Source organism: Sceloporus occidentalis, unplaced genomic scaffold (genome assembly GCF_023333645.1).
Source record: "Sceloporus occidentalis isolate IW3139 unplaced genomic scaffold, rSceOcc1.0.p SCAF_1, whole genome shotgun sequence".
NCBI classification, from domain to species: Eukaryota; Metazoa; Chordata; class Lepidosauria; order Squamata; family Phrynosomatidae; genus Sceloporus; species Sceloporus occidentalis.
In genome coordinates, this window is record NW_028316981.1 from 125619191 (window position 1) to 125642203 (window position 23013).

At 41.9% G+C, this 23013-nt stretch overlaps 1 protein-coding gene across 4 annotated transcripts in view; it reads right to left on the bottom strand.

Moving 5' to 3' along the window:
- LOC149322093 (tubulin-specific chaperone D-like) overlaps positions 1 to 23013 on the bottom strand; it is a 174061-nt gene that overhangs the window by 62873 nt on the left and 88175 nt on the right. For all 4 annotated transcript variants that reach the window (XM_089534330.1, XM_089534340.1, XM_089534350.1 and 1 more), the window contains exons 17-18: positions 20491 to 20548; positions 14216 to 14245 (exon numbers count right to left, since the gene is read on the bottom strand). In XM_089534330.1, coding sequence (XP_089390456.1) covers positions 14216 to 14245; positions 20491 to 20548 — 88 coding nt within the window. The remainder of the gene's footprint in view (positions 1 to 14215; positions 14246 to 20490; positions 20549 to 23013) is intronic.

Here is a 23013-nt window from a genome sequence, read left to right on the forward strand (position 1 = left end):
AAATATAATTTAGTTTCTTCCTCATATCAATCATGCAGATGATTACTGTTCCTGGCATTAATCACCTAGTTTTCAACTCTCAATCTCCCAACACACCTTTCCTACTTGGAAATTCACTGTGTCACTCTTAATCGTTGATATATAGGTCAGATAGCTAGTATGTGATCAGCTGATTTGGTATTGTCTTAGTATCATACTACAGAACAGTAAGCCTTTCCTGAAAGTCACTGAGAAGGGCAAACTGAAATTAATTACTAAAATGTTATGACTGAAACAGTTACTGGCCTATGGACATGTTCCAGACATTTGATGGAAACTTTTGATTTCCCATTCACCTGGAGCCATAGAAATTCATAATGATATAGAATATATATCTTTACTCACATTATTTGAAATGCTTGTGGTGAAACCTTCCTACCTTACAGTACACCACTGTTCACGTGACTACACATTCAAGCATGCATGCATACATATCATGAGAAGGACAGAAATTGGTGATTGTTTGCAGAACAGACTGGTTATCTGTACCTGTGGTTCTTCGAGTGGTCATCTGAGCACTCATACAAATGAGAATGTTCTATAACTGAGTAGCTCTGCAGAAACCCCACCCCCTCTATCTACCATGCATGTCCCAGCCTTCCATGCTACTGTCCTCAGTTTCAAAGTCTGCTGAGAATAACAAGGGCCTAATAGAGGAGAGAGGTGTGGCTGTGTGAGGGTACAGATGACCACTCAAAGAACCACAGCTACAGGTAAGCAACCCATTCTTCTTCTTTATGTTCTCTGTGCCTCATACAAGTAGGTAACTGTAAAGCTGACTGTAGAATGGTGGGTCAGGTCACTGCATGAGAGATGAAAGCACAGCTTGATTTAAACAACAAAAGGAAAGTGTATACTGTAAACAGAAGGCTAACACTTGATGGACATCCAAAGAGTGGAGTGATTTATCCAAAGATGTTGACGGTTGTGGATGGAACATAGACAACATAATGTCCTGATTCAGGTGGAATTGAGAGACCATCTTAGGTAGGAATGTGACGTAGGATGCCTTATGATAAAAAGAGCTCATCGCATTTAAGGGCTCCAAGTTCTCTTGCCCACCTGGCTGAAGTTATCACAATGAAGAATCCTAAAATGTTAGTCCACAATAGCAAAGGGCTCAAAAAGCCTATGAATCAGTTGTGACAGGATCAACATGGAAGGGCATGGTAGGTTTGGAGCTGAAACAGGCAGATAGAGGCCAAGACCCTGATGCACTTCTTAACCACTGGGTCAGAAAATATCACTGACAAGGACTGAGATGTTGGTTGCTGAGCAACGATGGCTGTGAGGTAAAACTTCAGTGAAGAAAATGTGAGGTCTTGCTCTCTAAGATGTAATAAAAAGACATAATAAAAAGTGCAGGACTGTGGAAACTTTTATGGGAAGACACTGCTCAGACCTGGAAGACATGAAAGAACAAAAGAAACCTAATTTGTAGTCATATGATCACGTGATAGGATTCTTTCCATAAAACTTGTAAGGCAGCTGTCAATCTAGGTGAATTCAGGAGTGATCCTCCAAGCCACCAATTTCAACATCTTGATGTCCAGGGGGAGTACCTGCCCATGCAAGTACGAGAGGAGATCTGGGCATGGAGGAAGAACAATGTGACAACTTCTGAACAAGCAGAGAAGCGGGGCAAACCATACTTGTTTGGGCAATATGGTATACTAATAGCAGAAATAACTGCATGCTTTTGGGCCAAGGCTGCAAACAGGTTGACACGAGGAGTGTTCCAACTGAAGGTTATGATTTGAAAGACATGGTGAGACAGACATAACTCATGTTGGAAAAAACAAGCATGACTGAGTGAGACTGCCAAGACATTCTCCATCCCGGTGAGGTGGATAACTATGGAGTAATTGCTGTTGTGGAACACCAATTCCAGAATGCAATGGTGAGGATGAACGACACTATGGAGTAATTACTTCCTTGTCTGTTGACCCACGGCAACCAAAGCCGTCTCTGTGCCATAGCCAGGTCTCATGCCAGATTGAAATGGATCAAGATAAGCCGTTTCATCCAGAAATTCCTGGATCTGGGAGGCCACCACTCACTCCAGAACCTTGCCCAAGAGTGGAATGTTAGAGACTGGCCAATAGTTATCTAGAATGGTGGGATCCAGGGAGGTCTTTTGCAGTAACAGCTTCAGCGCAGCCTCCTTTAGGCAGGATGGAAAATTGCCTTGTTGCAGTGAAGCATTCACCACTCTCTTTACCCACTTGGCCAGTCCCCCTCTAGCTGATTTCAGAAGCCAGGAAGGGCAAGGATCCAGTATGTACATGGTGGCCCTCACTTCTCCAAGAATACTATCTAGATCCGCAGGCTGCACAAACTGAAACTTATCCAATAATATGGGACAAGCAGGCACTATGATTACTTCCACTAGACCTGTCTCAACTACAGCATCCAAGTCAAGAGCGAACTCGAGCAATTTTGTCTGCAAACTGTATTGCGAATTCCTCAGAGTGAGCTGTCAAGTGGTCTTTTGTTTCTTTCTTGGAGGGCAGAATGTAAGAGGCCCCTGACAACTCGAAACAAGTCTGCTGGATGACACTGTGCAGATGCAATGGTGGCAGAAAAGTATAGTTCCTTTGCTGCCACCACTGCCATGGCACAGGCTTTCCAGTGTGTTCTAGCCCGTATTCGGTCGGATTCACTCTGAGTCTTCCACCATCACTGCTCTAGTCTCTGTCCCGCTTGTTTCATCACCACCAGCTCCCTGGTAAACCAGGGGGCACATCTGGATCCACTACGTGGGAGGGGACACTTAGGGGCAATCGTGTCCACTGCCCTGGCCATTTCCCTATTCCAGAGATCAGCCAAGGCTTTGACAGCTGCCAAGGCAGCAGGAAATTCCCCAAGAGTCATCAGGAATCCATCAGGATCCATAAGCCTCCTGGGTAAAATTAGGTAATTTACAAAATTATGGGCTTCATTAATCTTGGCAAAGGGGATGAGGATCATGCTGTGCATAGCACTGCTAACTGCTTCACTTAAAAGTACCTGCTGCGACCATTTTATATAGGTAATCCACACAACTAAACACAATGCAAGCGCTCCCACTCTCCTGTCTAGTATGTGAGAACTTGCAACGTCGTAGCACAGAGTTGTGATTTTTCTTTTTTTAATTCAACAAGCCCTGGGCTTTGGGAGAAATTCTCACACTCAAAGAAATCTCATCTTTTACTATAAAAAGCTGTGTGTGTACATGCCTTCAAGTCACCGGTTGAAATATAGTGATCCCATAAATTTCATAGGGATTTCTTAAGCAAGCAATAGTCAGAGGTGGTTTGCCCATCCCTTCCTCTGAAATGCAGGGTGATTCAAAAAGAATGGTGCAAAACTGAATAAGAATAGCTTTAGTTTTGCATCATTCTTTTTAAACCACCTGGTACATACTACAGCCCCTACTATTTGTTGACAGTCTCCCATCCAAGTACTAACCAGGGCTGACCCTGCTTAGCTTCCAAGATCAGACTGGATCAGATCAGCCTTTAGGGCATTTAGGCCTGACCCAGTTTCAAAATCCCATCCCCACTTGCAGCTTATGAAACGTCCATTAGCAGAGCACTGTCTTTCATCCTAGCCTCCTCCACAGGGTTGTTGTGAGGAAAGGACAGAGGAGGCACACTTTGCCAAACAACTTGCAGCAAGCCTACACCACAAAAATGTGGTGACTGTTATCAAGGTGTACACTAGTACTTTGGTTCCTTTCCTGCCAAACTCATCAATAATATTATTTCTTTCAACAGAAAAATAAATCACCCTTCTAGTCAGAAAAAAGTTGCTTGTTGCATCATATTATAAAACAGATTAGGAAACAAAATAATGGATCGGGCACACCTAGTATAATTATCAACCAGTCTCTTAGGCTGCAAAGAATACCTAAAGGAAGAAGGTGGGTCACTAGTATTGTTGCTTCTTACAGGTTGTATTACAGTAGCAAAGTTGTCTCTTGCAGTATTAAAAAACAGCCCACTCATAGGTCTTCTGGACTAGTTTTATGTTCTGTGAAATTCACTGCTTCTTAAATGGAAAGCTAAAGGCCTTATACATTTATATGCGTATTTACTTTGCCTAGTTATTTCCCATGCAACCAGACCTACCAACCTCCTCTGCTTTCTTTTTCAATTATTTCTAATTATTTTGGATTCTACATACACTTAGTATTCAAGGTAGCTAACACGAAAGAACAATGAACAATCAACACATAAAAAAGCAGAACAATTAAACCTAAAAGGCAAACACTGTGGCATATAATGAAAACATCAGAATTGGCCAAAGTTTTATTAAATTATCATCCCCTGAGAACAGAGGCTAAGTAGAGGAAATCAACTTCCTATGTGAGACTTTCACAAAAGAGGTGGATTCATAGAAAAGGGCCTCTCATACAATTCATTAAAATGTTTAGAACATGACTGGTGTGCATAAGAAAGCTTCTCCTTTAAACCATAGGATGGAGGAAGAATTATGAGCCTGCCCGACATCTTGAATGTAAGCTCTACTGCATAACTCACCACCCAAACTGTTAGGCTTGTGCATACATGAGAGAGGATTTTCACTGCAGAAGCACCTCAACTGACAGGAAACTCCATCCCAAGCAAATCCATTCCCCTAGCACAGAGCCCTCAACATTCAGCCAAGAATGCAATGCCTTTGGTCCTTAAAGCCAGGGTTGGCTTTTGGAACTGTTTCAATTGTGTTAAGTTTTTAATTTTTTAAAAAAATTATTCTAAAAATGATTTTATCTGTTTTGCATCAGCTTGAGCTCTCTAGTAGGCGGAGAGGAAATCAACAAATATTTTAGATAAATAATAAACAATGCAACTTGATATACTTAAGACATTCATCACTGCAACAACAGAAACATTTAAGGATAATTTCAAAAAATTAAACTCTACTTTGAAATCCCTGTTGTTTCCTACACTAAGCAAAGGGTGGCGGGGTGTGGGTGTGTGTGTGTGTGTGTCATTGCAATGAATACTTCAAAAGAAGCTTCATGTGACTCCGGCTTCAGAGATATTCAGAAACACAGACAAACAATCTATGTACTTACTCAACATATTGCTTAGGTCCAATTAAGAGGTCATCCCTGAAAGGACACTTACCAACAGTTCAATGTTCCTTCCCCAAGCACTACTTTAAAAATTAGTATCGCCAGGTATTATCACATACACGGCAATTGTACCGATCTTTCTGTTTATTCTCTTCAAAATGATTGCCTACTGATTGCTGCTCAATTTCTTGCCCATTCACTTCTGTTACCAATCAGGAATTCAATATTGTTTCCTGCTCCAACAATACTGGATTCTGTACTTTTATCTCTGATTCTGCCTGGCAATGTATAGAAGAATGCCTCCCCACACACACAGCTATGGACAGAGGCCACTGCTTTCTGTGTACTGAAATAGTGAAATACATTTTGTCTTCCCCCTCATCTTTCTAGGTTGAGACATAAAAACACAGTACAATATAAAACTGAAAACACTTGTAAAACACTGACAACGGAAAAGAGTCTAAAGAGAGATGCATCAATGGACACATGCATAGAAAGCAGTAAATTAATGCAAACTTACAGACACTAATTCATTAACTTAAAAATGATATTTGGATATAAAACATGTTTCTTCAATATTTTCCGTAAGAACAGCTAAAACAAAGCTGCAAGTTTGGGAGCCAAGAGCACCACCCACTCGAAATAGGATGAAGTCACAGCAGGGTGTTTACTAGATGATGAGACTAGTAGTTTTGTGATTACTAAAATCTCTGGGGTAAGAACACAGAGCAATCTGAACATCCTACACATCTACCTAACTTCCATTTAGGACACACCACAGTCTGTGCCCTCCCTACCCTAAATCCAAAGCTTTCCTTCACCATCCCTTTTCATCTATGAGCAATCCTTTGAAGAAGCAGAATAACTTTTTTATTTGTTGATAATAATTTATAATTAGATATCAAGCTATGTGTAAAGTCTTACATAAATACTAAGTATCAGCATTTGAGCAAGAGATGCTAGCTGGAAAATTCTACCAGCTGGAGTATCATGTATAAGCATTTATAATATAACTCACAATATTATCTGAAATCTGAATGGAACTGCACACATTCAAGAATAACCAAACATAAGGAAACATGATCCAAAATGGTTAAACCAAGGTTGAGAAGAAGATGACTGCACTTATAGACCACTGGGGAACTCACTATCGATCAGCAAAAATTTCAGGCTCCCAATTATTTAACCATACCAGCAAAATATTAATGTTCTCCCAACAATACTGCTGAAACAAAGAAAGCTGGGGGGGGGGGGGGTAACCATGAGTGGGTTGTTATAGGTAAGGGCTATGCACTTTCATGCACATTTGTGGCAGAGAAAACAAATTCTTATGTTCAAGAGTTCTTTAATTATAGGTACTGTATGTCTTTTGAACTGGGGTACACATGGTGGAATTCACTGTCACAGAAAATTTAAAAAAGCAGATGCTGCAAAACTCAAGTCTGCCCACCCTGGGTTAAATTCCTTTGAAAAAGGGAAATAATCCAAGGCTGTACTGGCAGAAGGCTCAAGCCAAATTTCACTTTTAAGCAACTGCCTCCCACAATGCCGCATCATAACCAGCAGTAGCATGTTCACCAGGTGAACCAGATTACTTTGCCACCTCAGTAAAAAAAAGTCAATGGAGGGTGTGGTAACAGTCACCTCAGGGTGCAGAGACATTTAAGGGAGTTGTTTCAGTTTCAGAGCCAGTGGGAATCAGGGCTGAGATTAAATGCAAAAACTGGTGAAACCCTGAGGCATCAAGGATTGAATACAACAAATATGAACAAGAGCTAGATTTCTGGTTTTATTTTTGTTTTTTAAAAAACGAGGTCAAAATGTATGGTCTAACCAATTTGGCCAACAATAATATTTGAAGAGATTCAAAATACTGATTTATTTTTATTTATTTTTTTGCTTCATCTCATTTTGTGTTCCCTTTGCAGATACTCCAACTGTCACAACTCTCCCTCATTAATCTACAAGCACACACAATAAATACCATGTCATTCTATACAAATGTTAACAGTTGCTTTACTGACATACAGAATAAAACCCCAGTGTCACTTTTCACATGGAAGATATTAATTGATTCTACTGTGGAAATAACTGAGCATTCCTGTAAAAGATATTTCTGAGAAAGATGTTGCTTCCAGAAATACTTAAAGCTGCACTCCATGGATTATCATGGCCCTGATTTTGTTTTCAGCAATTACACGGAATATGCATATTTCTTGCAACTGTTACACACACACACACTCTCTCTCTCTCTCTCTCTGTGTATGTGTGTGTGTGTGTATATATATATATATATATATATATATATATATATATATAAAAACAGTAGCTAAATACAAAGTGATTTACCGAATTTTTCCATTTCCTTACACAGAGATGTTAACTGTAAGAATTAGACCCAAGCTACAAATGATGTTAAACAAGCAGTTTAACATTGTACTTATCATTTTCAATTACTTAAGCAGTTGATCACATTCAGAACTGAGACTATGGTGGGCAAAGCTGAAACTTTCCCATAGCCTGCTGTACTACCTAGAAGTACTGCTTCAAAGATGCTTATTTGCATAGGGAGAGAAGCTCCTATTTGTTTCCAGGCCACAGCAAAGAGAAAGATTTTGTTAAACTCCTCCTCCTAAACCTGTGACATTCCTCACCTTTACTGAGGTTCCCAGCACTTAGGGTTGCCATAAGTGAGGACCTCCAAACCGGGACAAATGTAGGACAAATGTAGGGCAACATTTTCAAATGTAGGACACGTTTTCATAAAAATGGAGGACACGCAAAAATTGAGTTTTTTTTTTAAAAATGTTAATATAAATGCATGTTTTTTAGGCATGATCAAAATGGAGGAAATTTTGGCATTATTCCTAGACAGATGGCAGAAATGTACTTGCCCTCGGGTTCAACTGTACTACGAATTTAATCCGTTCCGCGGCGCCGTTCGTAACCCGAAAAGCCTTCGCAAGCCGAAATGCCATAGGCGCTAGCGCTAAAAGCCGCGATTTCGTGCGAAATAGCGCCGAAAAGCACCAACATTTTTTTTCGTAAGCCGAAAAAAAAAACGTAACCCGGAACAGTTTTTTTCTTTGGGATTTTTTCGTATCCCGGGAATTTCGTAAGGCGGTGCTTTCGTATCCCGGGGTACCACTGTGCTTGGTCAAGGGACTGTGGTTTTTCTTCACTGCGCATGAGTTTGTAAAAATCACAGCAAGTTACATTGGCCGTGCCGCAGAGGCTTGTTGATATCGATATCACCATCACCATCACCATCATCATCATCATCATCATCACTATAATTGCCCAGGAAAGGCAGACTTGTTAGCATTCAAAGCGCCATAAAGATACAGAAAATGCACTTGCATATATTTAATAATAAAAAATAATGAAAAAAACCAAGGCAGGGGTGTATATATTTGATAATAAAAATTGTAATAAAATAAAAAACAAGCAATAATAAAAATTAATAAAATAAAATAAAAACAAGCAATAATAAAATTAATGAAATAAAATAAAAACAAGCAATAATAAAAATTAATAAAATAAAATAAAAACAAGCAATAATAAAAATTAATAAAATAAAATAAAAACAAGCAATAATAAAAATTAATAAAATAAAATAAAAACAAGCAATAACAAAAATTAATAAAATAAAATAAAATAAAATAAGTATTTTATATTTTTAAAAATAATTTTAAAAAACCCAAAATACCAAGGCAGACCTAATAGCCACTGACTCAGCTTTCCTCCTCCTCTGGCCCAATTCTGCCCTGGCCTTCAGGCACCCTTCCTCCGGCTCCTTCCTCCTCCTCCTCATGATGGCTGGCGCGCGCGGAGGAAAGCGGGGCAGGCGTGCACGCGCGCAGAGGGAAGCGGGGCAGGCGTGCGTGCACGAATGGAAGCGGGGCAGGCGCGCGTCCTGCCACTGGCCCCTGCTGAGGCCTGGGCAGTGCGCGCCGAGGAGCCCATCCTCTTTGGCCAGCTGGCCAATGGCTGGCTGGCAAAGCAAGGGACGAGTTCCTGTTTTGGAGCCCCGCGCGCGCGCAAGCCCTCACACTGGAGGCACGGCGGCGCTTCTGCCGCCAAGGAGGAGGAGGAAAGCGGAGCCGGAGGAGGAGGTGGGTTGGCGCTGCCCACCACGAAGATGATGATGAGGAGGTGGGTTGGCGCCGCAGCAGCCACATTAGTGGCAGCGGCAATGGCCGCAGCGGGCCCCCAAACCGGGAACAAGGCACGGGTGGGGGCCCAAACCGGACCGTGACCGGGAGGGCCCCCCCAAAAGCGTGATTGTCATGGGGGCCGCCGGGTTATGGCAACCCTACCAGCACTTAAAATCGTAACCATGATTTAATATTCCACGTAACATGACATCCTTGGTCCAGGCCTCAGAGGGAGAGAAGAATGCTGGACCTGATCCCCTCCCCCTCTCACCATTCCCTTCTCCTTTTGTGTTGTGTCTTTTTAGATTGTAAGCCTGAGAGCAGGGAACCATCTATTATCCACTCTGTTGTAAACCGCTTGGATTCCCAGTGATTGGGCAGCATATAAATAAATCCTATTATTATTATTATTATTATTATTATTATGGCCCTTAGACTACTGTATTTTAAAAGTGTACTGAGGAAGCTGGCAGAATCCCAGGGAAGCAAATATTACAAGGCATCAATTTGGAATTACTGTATATACTTGTGTACAAGTCAACTTCATCTATAAGTTGAGGGCAGGTTTGGGGGCCAAAATTATGGATTTTGATATGACCCATGGATAATGGTAAAATTTAGGGGCATGTTACAAAAGGTGTAAAGGACGAAGCAAAATAAAAACAATGTCAAATAACTTACAAAATTCTGGCAGGCATAACTGTTTATGCTTACCCTAAAGGCAGGATGGATGAGGAGGGAACTACAGTAAATGGTCGCTGTGCATGTTTGGGGTGGTGACAAGAGGTGGAGAGGGTTAAGAAAACATGCACATGTTGACTTTCTGGGTGCTCCTTTGAGTCCAAGCACCAAAGAGCTGACATCGCTGCCATTTTCCCACCCAGCACTTCAAAAAGGGCAGAAGTGGTGCTGCAGCAGACAGAGTAGATAAGGTCAGTGCTTCTTTTGGGTTCTCTCTTGCCTTTCACTACTCTACTCAGAGAAGGGGGTGTTCCTTTTTTGATAAGAATTAAGGTACAGCACTTACACTGACCCATGGATAAGTCAACCTAGGTTTTTAGGGTCGATTTTTTGACTAAAATTTCTAGACGCACACACACACCGTGTACTGTGGGAAATGACCCTAGGCACTTCAGTACCCAGATGCTGAAAGACTAAAGCTCAAACAACTGACTGAGGACCAGGTGCCCAAGAGGTAAGGGAGACAAAGAACATTTAAGCTTTCAATAATACATTATGTAAGTGGAACATCTGATGACACATTAACAGAAAGAATTTTAAAAATAAATTCCTTAACTAGCATTGACTATATGAGCATATAATAGTAGTACTAAATGAAACTCTTCTTTCCCGTTCCTCAGTCAACTAGCTGCTAAACTCTGTGCACAAGTCAAGAAGATTGGGGTTTTTTATTGGTGCAAAAAGAGTGGCATTTTGCCTTGTACTTTTGGGCTGGAAAAACGCCTGATTGGGACCAAGGCATATGGTTGCTGCAGCTCCAATCTGGCAATCAAAGGGGCGGCATCAAACCACCCCTTTAGGGATGTCTGTTTTGGCCCTCTGTCAGCCTCAGGCTAGCAATAGCAAACTCCTCTCTGATAAAACGTGCCAAGAAAACTCCATGATAGTTTCACCTTAATGTCGCCATAAGTTGGAAACGACATGAAGGCACCAGACATACAAGTCATGCTCTCTCAGCCTCAGAGGATGGCAATGGAAATCCCCCTCTGACAAAGCTTGCCCCATGATAGTTTCACCTTAGGGTTGCCAGGAACTGGCACTCAGAAGAGAAAGAGGGTGCTCTGGGCCCATAAGCTGGAAACAACTTGGAGGCACACAACAACAACAAGCATAATAAAGCACAGAAAGCACAGCACAAGAACAAGAACAAAGAGAACAGTTTGAGTGTGCGACTGCGGAGACCAGGGCTTGAATCCCAGCTCAGCCATGAAATCCACTGGGAGACCTTGGGCAAGTCACACTGTCTCAGCCTCAGAGGAAGGCCATGGGGGGGGGGGGGGGAAGAAAAAACCCTCTGAAGAAACCTTGTCAAGGAAACCCTATGATAGGGTCCTGTTAGAGTTGCCCTAAGTCAGGAAAGACCTGAAAGCACACAAAACCAACAACAACTGACAGGGCAAATCACACTCTCTCAGCTTCAAAGGACGGCCAATGGCAAAAAAAACCCTCTCTGAAGAAACCTTGTCAAGAAAACCTTGCAAGAGCGTCATGATAAGTCAGAAACAACCACATTCCTGCTCAAAATAGAGGACCATTTGGACTCCTTCCAGGAGAGAAAGAGGTGGGAAGGCCCCCTAACACCACACCTTTCCACACAGAGAGCCAGCGTGGTGCAGTGGTTTGAGCGTGCAACTCTGGAAACCAGGGATCGAATCCCAGCTTGGCGGCCATGGAACCCTCTGTGTAATCTTGGGCAAGTCATACTCTCTCAGCCTTAGGAGAAGGCAAAGGCAAAAAACCCCTCGAACAAATCTTGCCAAGAAAACCCCAGGATAGTTTTGCCTTAGGGTCAGCAGGAACAACTTGAAGGCACCACACACCCTTGGCACACTCTCCCAGCCTCAGCTCATGAAGCAGCTTCTCATGTGACTACATAACTGATGTATTTCTCAGGGCTGTTCTTTTGGTAGCTACACTACCAGCCTCAGAAGACGGCAATTGCAAACCCCCTCTAATGAAAGTTGCCAAGAAAACCCTGTGATAGAGTTGCCAGAAACAACCTGAAGGTAAACAACATACACAAACATATACACGTGCACAATATGGAAGTCACACTCTCTCAGCCTGAGATGACGGCAATGGCAAACCCCCTCTGATGAAACTTACCAAGAAACTCCTGTGATAGGGTCACCAGAAATGACATAAAGACCCCCCCCCAAGGTCTGGGAGGAGGCAATGCTAATGGGATCTCCCTGGGGACTCTGCCTCACGGGGGCGGGGTTTCTAGCCAGAAGGGGCGGGGTCAGTTTTCTGAGGGAGAACTGGGCTGCAGTAAGAAGCAGGACTGGCCGGCCGCATCTCTCCACCCCTCCTCGCAGTGGCTGCCACATGCCCACCCAGATGGTTTCGTATGCCACAGCTGGCATGCATGCCATGTGTTCACCAACACAGCCCTATTGCAAGTAGGAAAAAACCTTATGCTGTCACTATTGTTAAACGACTCCTTAAAAAGCTTTGCTAACCTACTAAAAATAATCTGGAAAGCTGCCAGTACTTTGTTTATTTATATCCCACCCTTTCCCCAAAACTGGGGGAACAACCTTCAGCCTTATGCCCACATCCAATTAATTGTTTCTTAGCCTGAAGAAGAATTACTTGAGCCCTACTGCTTGGGGGGGGGGGTTGCCCACTCCCCTCAAACCACCACACCAACAAATTTGACCAATAAAAACTACCAAGTGGAGACCTAACTTGATGCTTCCTAATTCAATCAATATAAATTCCATTAATTAACAATGCAGAAATACAGTATGATCTTCCAATTAGTGCCAGAAACATCCACTTGGGCCACATGCATCCAGTGCACTCAAGATTTTTTTATTTTGTCTTGGAGGTTTTCCTGAGAGGGAAATCAATTAGACTAGAAAATGGTGGCATTTCAGTCTAGTAATAAAGACAACTCCACTGACCTATACCTGGCTAGGAAAAGTACTGTTGCTGGAGATAAGAGGGGGAACGCTTTCCATCAGCAACAAAATGTGCTCTCATGTTCCGCTGCATTTAAAAAGTTACTACCTAAAGTATACCTGGCATTGCCCAGTCCTGTACCTAGCACTCCAATGGGTTACTATGGAACTTTGTGTCTCTTCTCCTTTTTTATCTGGGAAATCTCACCAGCAGCACATCACACAACCTCTCCTGTATTCACATCTTTTTTTTCACATCAAGAAGCTTATCAGCAGTGCCTCAGTGTGTTTTTGTTGCCTGGTTCTGTAACTAATACCCTCCCAATGAGGTCCATGGAGCTTCTTGATTTTCCATTTGCCTCCCTCCTTTTCGAGGCATCAGGTCCACTGTCTTGAAGATAAAGATAGGAATGTGTATAACAAATGAGTGACAGATGTTCACTGGCTGGTGGAGAATCAGTTTACACCTGAATTGCCCCTGGCTGAGGGACTGAGAGGAGGGAGATGCAGTGGTGAGAATGAAGTTTTTTTGTTCTTGCTTTATTCCCACTCTATCCCCAGATTTGGAAGTTTGGCTTGAAACTTGGCACTGCAACTTAAAACAACTACCAAAAACATTGTGACAAATTCTGAGATATCTGGCTTGATGTCCAGATGACTTATGGTTCTTAGATGGGCATGAGCAGAGACTGTAGTAATTGTGTGCCTTCAAGTCGTTTCCAACTTATAGTGACCCTAAAGCAAAAGTATCATGGGGCTTTCTTGGTGAGATTTATTCAGAGGAGGTTTGCCATTGCCTTCCTCTGAGGCTAAGAGGGTGTGACCTGCCCAAGGTCACCCAGTGAGGGGTTCATAGCCAGGCTGGGAATCAAACCTTGATCTCCGGAGTCATAGTCCAATGCTCAAATCACTACAGAGATACTCACTCATGTTACAGATCAATCTACCATTGCTGAATCTCAGGATAAGTGAGTAGCAGTAAGAATTAAACTGCACAGAAATAACTGTCCACACATAGTTCCAGATAAACTCACCAAAAGCTTCAGCACTATGCTGATTTGAAGGGCAGTACTGTTTCGTAAGCTACATTTTAAGATGCTGAAGGCTCTTTCACAGGATATATGAAAGGATCATAATTGTGTTTTAATAGGTACATGCAAAGTATCGCCATGATAACTTCAAAATCACTTATCAAAATTCACAAAACTTCCCTTTCTACAAGTGACAAAATGCCTATATTTAATTTTATGCTAGAGTAGATTTACAAGAAATTGAATGAAAAGACTTGTGTTTTTTCTAAGTTACCTTACCTGTCTACCAACATTCTCCTGGAAGGCAGCCTAAGAACAGAGAACAAACATACAAAAATGAGTCAGGTTTGCTTGCAGATAAACACCAGATCTTGAATTCAAAACAAACATGCAGCAATATAAATGACCCATGGGCTTTATTTTAAAAGCTAAAGTCAGCTTTGTTGGGTGAATATGCCCTCAAGGAGTTGTTGCTACTGCTGCTTTATGTGCTAATGCTCTTTTCTATTTGCATTTTGCATGCCAACAGTTTAAGAATGAGTGTTTATTAAAAAATAAACACACCCACAACCGTGGCCTTGTATGCTGACACAGGACTTCCTATCAAAAATGAAAAGACAAGACCTTTATGAGTACCAAAATAGTGTTTTTCTCTCATGCTTCTGGAAAAGTCTACGTGTGCTAGATTTAAAATTTTCAGAATTCTAAACTTGTTCCCATCTAAACAAGATGAGAAAACTGTTGCCAGTAGCTTAGCCGGAGTGGTCCTTTTTGATAGCCTTTACTTTCACAACAAATTTTCACATATTTTTAAACATGGATTTCACACAAGCTGCCAGTCTGAGATTCCTTTATTTTTAATTAATAACTTGCATTTATTGTTAGTACTATACTATAGAGAAAGGAAAGCATGTTGTATTTTTTTTCTTTGTATAAGATTGTGAAAACTTTTTACATTAGGGCAGCTTAAGAAAATTTTCTATTTATGTTGATGTTTCAGTACTTGGCAGGAAACAAAAAACTGTTTTCTCTGAACATGTAAACTCCAAAGCATGGACCAGCTGGCACAATTTTTTTGTTTACATATCACAGGAATTTAACATCATAATGTTAACGGACACAAAGTCTCCTAGGAGGAACAAAAAGGTCATTCTTTCAGACACATTTTGTAAATGCTGAAGTCTCCAAATTCTGTTTCTGACGTGACTATGAACAAATTGGACAAGCTATGACTACCTCTGAGCAGCAGCTATGGAGCTGCACAATTATCTGCCCCGCATGCTGACAATAGCTTCCTAAGATCCATACACAATTCAGGAAGTTCTCCATAGAGAGCTTTTACTTGTTTATACTTCTTTTTAAAACTACTAAATGTAAGAATGTTTCTAATATTTTACCTCAAAGATAACCAGATGTCTGTCTTCAAGTGCCACTACATGCAGATATATATATTTCAACCAATACTGACTGCTGACACAGAATACTGAGTACACACAATACTGAGTGCTGAGTGCTAGTTTTAACTTGGGAGTCTCTTTCCTTACAGAAGATTGAATTGGAAACATAAATACCATCAGTCAAGGCAGGAGTGGGGTTAGGGGTGAAGTTTCAGTGAAGATAAAATCAACCAAAGGGTTGTGATTCTAGGGCCTGCAAGGCTAAAAATAATTCTTTGAAAAGGTACATTTAAATAAAGGCCCGTTACAGACGGGCTAAAAAGTATGCGCGGAGCGCGTACTAGGGTTAAGATGGGGCGGTGCTTCCGGACCGCCCTAACCCTAGCGCACGCTCTGCGCGCACAAAATGGTGGCGGCCATTCCACACGGCCGCCTCCATCGATACGTGATGACTGCGCCGCCTCCAAACGAGGCGGCGCGGTTGTGACGTATTGGGGTCGCGGCAGGGCACCTAGGGTGCCCTTTCCGCGACCCCGGAAGGAGCTCCGTTTCGGAGCTCCTTCCTGGTTTGGTCCGCTGGGCGCAGCCTTTAGACGGCTGCGCCCAGCGGACCAAAGGAGAAAGGGGCCAAACGGCCCCTTTCTCCTTCTCCCTGCGGGGTGTCCTTGGGGCTTGAAGACCCAAGGACACCCCTTTCCAGGCTACGGGGAAGGGGCCTTTTGCCGCTTCCCCGCAGCCCGGAAAGCGGTGGATCGGGGCTTCAGCGGCTGCCGCTCTGGCCGCTGAGGCCCCGATCTGGCGGGGAAAGGTGCGCCTACAGGCCGCCCCTAAGGGGCGGTCTGTAACGCGCCTCACTAACTTTAATGGATTGATTACAATAAGGCCACCATATCCATGAGAAGTCCTGTTGACCGCACTAAAGCCACCATGCTGTAGCAAAGCAGGATGAGAGTTTTTTGCAAACCTAGATATTCTCACACATTCATCCACACAGAGACACTACCTTTGATTTACAGTTCATAGCCAAAAGAAAGGTATTTTTGTTCTACGGCCCTGCACTGTAATTAAAAAGTATCTGGAGCACAACAAACCAATGGATGGACTGAGCTGAATAATTTAGTCAAGAGCATTTAAGTGTGCCTAACTTAAATGGAGTAGACTATTCACAGATAATTTACACTAAGCAGCAGAAACTGCCGTCAGATATACCACTCTTTCTACCCTTAGAAAATATTGCAAACATGATAAACTAAGTCTATTTCCAACTCTTCAGAGTCAGTAAAATTCCCACAGACTTCAAAAGAAAACCGAGCACATATCTTGGGGCAATTCGGTGCATTCTTAATTTCATAATACAGCATGCCCATCATTTCAAATTAACAAGCTTTAAATTACATGATTTCTACTCATCAATTTGTTCTACCTTCTGAAAACAACAATTGTGAAAAAATGAATTTAGCAGGCACATAAAATCACTCCAATGTGTAGTTTAAATTTGAATGAAACCATGACTTCATAGGAAAGGTGAAGGAGGGAACTGGTTACTAAATTAATCTTTACTTTTGGTGTTGAGTCATGTTAAATCTGTCTTAGCTTGAACCGCTGGTAGATATCCAAAATGCTAGTGGCTACTTATTTCTGCCTACTACCTTTTGTTATGTCATGGGAAAATGCTACACTCATTTAAACAATTCTAAATAATAGCAACCATTTAAGTTACCAATTCCTACCTTAGCTATTTAATCATTACTAATGGGAAGGGGACTACTACTTTATACATTAAATTTGCAAAATGCTCCCAGCCTAGTTGCATATAACTATTACAATGTGTTCTTAATTTATAAATGTTTAGAAAGGGTAGCTCTCAAGATCTTTCGCAAATCTGAATTTAGCCCTTGTAGATAACTTACAGTACAATACTTCTAAATCATGATGAACACCAAAACCATGCAAGCTACCACCATGCAAGTTAACGGATGAAGGGATTCATGTAGTTTGCCATGACACTGGAGTCATCTTTTCCTTACAGCAATTTCCCCAGCTTCTTTTAAAACACAAGGGCCCGTTACAAATGGGCCTTAAAGTACGCGACGAGAGCGTACTAGGGTTAGTAAGGGGCGTCTTTTCCGGACGCCCCTAACCCTAGTACGCGCTCCGCATGTAGAAAATGGCGGCAGCCATTCCACACAGCTGCTGCCATCACTACGTCATGACCGCGCCGCCTCCAAACAAGGCGGCGCGGTTGTGACGTATTGGGGCCGCCCCAGGGCGCCTAGTGCGCCCTTTCCAAGGCCCCGGAAGGAGCTCCGTTTCGGAGCTCCTTCCGGGCTTTGCGTCGCTGGGCGCAGCCTTCAGACGGCTGCACCCAGCGACGCAGAGGAGAAAGGGGCCAAGCGGCCCCTTTCTCCTCCTCCCTGCCGTCGCAGGGTGTCCTTGGAGCTTGGAGCCCCAGGACACCCCTTTCCAGGCGCCAGGGAAGCGGTGTTTTGCTGCTTCCCCGCGGCCTGGAAAGCAGCAGATCGGGGCCTCAGTGGCTGCTGCTCTGGCTGCTGAAGCCCCGATCCGGCGGGGAAACGGGCAGGTGCAGGCCGCCGCTTTTCCGCGGTCTGTAACCCACCAAGGCAATTTTAAGCACATTTTCCAAAGCAGCATGAGATGGATTGCTATTGGGACCAGTAATGAGAATTAGCAGATGAATTTCCATGATAATTCACAGAGGGGAGGGACAGATGGACAACTCTCCACTGCCACAAGTAGTCGGGTGATAAATATACATGAACATGCACACAATCAACTCCCACTCATGTATACTCCCATGTACCTGAAAACCTACACATTACATATGTACCAATATATACAGTGATGAGATTGAAACAGAGGAAAATCCTCCTTTTGGCCTTCTTCAGCCTCCTCTCTCACAAACACATGGAAGATAATGTTTTCTTCTACTCTCCTCTGCCTCTCTGCCTCAATTATTTCTGATCCTTTCCTCTTCTCCTTCCCAAATCCTGTTTCTCATATCCTCCTCATTACCTGATTGTTAGGGCAGCAGAAAAATGAACTGAGCACCTAGAAACAATATTTGGAATAGTTCTTGCAACATGCAGAAGAAGAATGCAGTTACTGCTTCCCTGTGCCCAAGCAAGGCCTTCATGATTCATATATGGTTGTACAGAGATCACATGTGGACTGACAGTGAATGGAAAGTTAGCTATGCAACACCTATTCAAGATTCATGTAAGAGAGCTAGAAACTAGTTGGACCTCAGAGGACTAGGCTGAAGTCCTCCACTAACTGCTTAGTGTCAGTTAATCCTCTGAAAAAATAAGAATGGCCTGCTGCAAAACATCAAGATAGAGTCCCTGCACATGTAAAAAAACAAACAAACCATCAATTAATTACACGGTGGACCCTTGGTATCCACTGGGGTTTGGTTCCAGGACTCTCCGTGGATACCAAAAATTGTGAGTGTTCAAATCCCATTAAATACAATGGCATAGTAAAATGGCATTCTTTATATAAAATGGCAAAATCAAGGGGCCCATTCCCACTACAGTTTGCAGTGAAGCGTGATGCGGTCTATATGACCCTCATTCCCTTTTGACTGTGGTTCTGATCCTCCTTTAATCAATTAGGGGAGGAAAGGTCCGGGGCAAACTCAAATAGTCTGCGGTTTCCTAACAGTAGTTTAGAAGAGGTTTTTCCTGTAAAAATCGATTCTGAAGCATCCCCAATAAGTGGGAACGCCAGATCAGAATTGTGTTTTCCCCCCCATAGAATTGATTGCTTGCCCGGTGCTGGTGGGGCTTTCTTCTCCCTCTCCCTCCTTCTTTGCCTCCTGCCGGGCCTCTGCTGCTTCCCCAGTGACGATGGGGCTTCTGGAGCTGCTGCCATGCCAGGCAAGAATGGGGCAAGCGGCGGTGGCGTAGCAGCGGAAGCAATGCTAGCCCTGGGAGAAGTGGCGGAGGTTAGCCAGGAGTGCCGCAGGCCCAGCCAGCTAGGGAGAAGCGGCAGAGGCCCAGCAGGCAAGAAGGAAGGAAACCAAAGGTAGGAAGGAAGGAAAAGAAGTGGGAGAGGGAGAAGAAATGAATGAGGAAAGGAAAAAAGGAGAGGGGAGGGAAGTCAGAGAGAAATAGGGTCCGGTCGGGAGCTTTGGAAGGGGTCGGGGGGGTCGGGATTGGCTGAAGGGCTCCAATGGGAATGACATGTATCCCAAAGGAAAAAAGCGCTTTCAAACAGGGCACCTTTTCATAGTGGGAAAGAGGGGCCTTTTGGAAGCGATTGCAATACCAGGGCAGAGCCCAAATCGAACGCAGGTTATTCCCCCAGTGGGATTGGGCCCATGGTTTGCTTTTTGGAATGTATACATTTTTTATGTGGATGGTTGAATCCATGGGCATGAAGAGCCAACTGTAGTTACTATTTTTTCTATAAATATTTAAACCTAAACAGGTAAAGGGGAGGGGATCTGAACTAGTCACTTTGTATCAATTAAGGACTAGTTTCTACAGCTTTCCAACCAAGTAGTTGGTTTCTTAAACTCATAATATTCATGCTGCAAAGAAGAGTATTAGTAAGAGCTGGATATGATAGTCAGATTGTATGTAGTGTTAGCCTGGACCTGAGAGTATAACACAAACCATTCTGGAAGAACTAGTATGATTTAAAACACTGAAGTTCATGATTTCTTTAAATATGCTTCCCCAGCCCTTTAAGTAAAGAAGGACTACTTGGCAGTGACTGTTCTAGTCTTCTACACATGTCCCTGTGACAGCCTCAAACAGAGGGTAGGGAACATTAAAAACAGCCCAACTAAATTTAGAATTGTCTGCACTGGACAGATGTGGGCAACTTATTTCCACACCAAAAACATATAACAGTGACTTCCATACCTTAATGAAAGATTCACAATCTTTATTACAACATGTCCAAATAGTGCAAGAGTTAAGCGACAAACAAGCAGAAAGAAACCTTGCAAATTTCTGACCAAAAAGACAAATAACAAAACATTCTGACAAGCAGAGTATGCATTGGAAAAAAATTCCTATCAGTAAAGTGTACTTCTCGGGGAAAAGCATGTTACAATGCTATTGTAGTATCACACAGTATCACTTTTTAAAAATAAATCAATAAATATGAGATTAGACCTTAACTTACCGAGGCAGCTCTCCTGCAATTAATATCACGATCAAATACAGCAGCTATAACCAGGGCACTAAAAACAGAAAGAAGGAAGCTATAAGAGCTGACAGAGAACAAATGACAGCACTTTAAAGTATTTTTTGAATATTCATGTTTTTACAGAAAATAGGCCCATGAAAGACATTTTTCTGTAGTGGGCAATGTACAAGCCACTTCTGATCTATGCACAATTTGGCCATGGAACACCATCACATTTTTCTGAATTCCAAGGATATAGCCACTATTTACAAACACAAATCATAGGAATAACGATAATACACGTTGTTGCAGCAATAATAAAAAGAATGCTATAAAAATCTGTTCTATTAGCTCAATGTCAGAAGACTTTCTTTTTAAATGTCTGAACACTAATTCTACTGATAATTTGTCAGATTTTTCTTTAAATAATGGGACACATTTTGTTTTTCATTTGTCTGTACAGACCAGTATGATCATAATTTAAAGGTAGATCTATTCTATGACTTTTTGATGCAAACTATCACACAGCTTTTGTATACAGTAGTAGAGGAAGGCTTATGTTTATGGAGGGGAGGAAATTATGCCAGATGACTAGTCCAGAGGCAGTTTTCTCTTGAGGGCTTATTGCTTTGAGTAGTTACTCACTAGGACACTCCATTTCACAGTGGACCCATCCCATGGGTCTGTATTGATTGACTGTGGGGTAGCCTTGATTGAGCAAACTCATTTTAAAAGTGTCTCCATTCTGCTTCTGGTGCATCAAAACATCAATTTGTTATTTGTCATTATACCAACCCACTAAACTTGCTCTCTGATTACTTATTATCAATCTATGCTGGATACTAGTTAATAGAGCCAAAAATCTATTGGAGTTTTCTTCAAAGCTACAATCTTGTAATAGGTTAGCTTGATTTCCGATGGTCCTTGGGCAAGAATCCATGTAACAGTCTAAATTAGGAAGGGAGGTAACAGTATGGCTTCTTGAAGGAATACAGTGGTTTAAAAAACTACAAAAAATGTGGATTTAATCATGGGTGCCCAAATTGGCTGAAAAGTTCACCTGGCAAGAAGGAATTCACAATGTCTACCAACTACTCTTCACAGAGATACAGATTCTATGAATATTAAGAACAAATTAAATATAAAATTTATCTGCATTCCTCTGATTTGTAGAACTAAATTATAATCCAATCTTGTACAAAATAATATTCAGTGATAAGAAAAGGACCCCACTGGTAAAATCACTTTTCACTGAAATATTTGAGGCTGCACATCCTTTGACTGATAGGAAGTAGTATCACCTTTCCTTTTTGTGCAGTTTTAATCCTTAGTACACTAGCCAAAACTACATCAAGTCAGTCAAAAAAGGCAAGTGATGGAAAATCACAGTTCTTCTCCAAATCCCACTCCCCTACAAGAAAATAACAATATAAGTAATGTATCAGGTTGATGTCCTGAGTCCTCTTCCTACAATGACTAGACATCTATTAAAACACACACATGCACACAAGAAGAAAACGAGAGCAAAAGCACCCTCCAGCAAAAGCACTCTTCTTCTCCTGCAATAGATATTCAGAGACATATCATCTCTGACAATGTATATAATGTAAAGTCATTGTGACTAGTAGCCGTTGATAGATGGCTCCACTTTGAATTTGATCAGTCATCTTTTAATGCTGTTAAGGGTGACAGCCATCATGACAGCTTGAAGCAGCAAATTCTGCAGTTTAATGCTGTGTAAAGGAGTACTCCCCTCCCCTCCCATCGATTGCTGTGACAGAACAAGGAATAGCAGCGTCTCAGCAAAGTACTTTTGAAAGAAGGTGTACCTAGACACCCATTCCAGTATTGTATTGTGGGTGTCTAGGTACTAGGAGCTAGGTGTCTAAGTATTAGGAGCTGTAGCAGAACCAGCCTTATGGAACATCCTCCAGGGAGGACTCCCTGATCCCATCCCTGACTGCCATTCAGATGTCCTGACAAACTTTTTTTAAAGACCTTTGAAATTAGCTTGTTTTTATATTTATTGTTTTCCACTTCTTCAATAAAAGTTATTTTCTTTTTTATTTATAACATCTGTCTTCACTCTTTTGGCTATTTATTTCTAGTCTGATTCATGTGATTATTATAAGTTTCTAGTTTTAATGAGTTGTTATAAGCTGCTGTAAAATCATTCAAGATAAAAGAAATATAAGCAATTGTAGTGAGCTGTTTTTTAAACTTTATACACACAATTCCCTAATATGTTTTCCTTTTTAAAATCCCTTAGGTGTTTAAAAGAAGCATCTGAGTTTTACATATAGAACACATTTTCAGATTATTATTATTATTATTATTATTATTATTATACCCCACTCTTCAACCAAAAGGCTATCAGAACGGCTAGATAGATCACAACATGTCTGTCTTAAACCCCAGCAAGAGTTGCCTCATTTCTATATAGTAAGGAAACGTCATTGGTTCAAAGAAAAATACAAACATTAAAAGAGAAATGGAAACTAGAGACAGAAAACCTCTCCT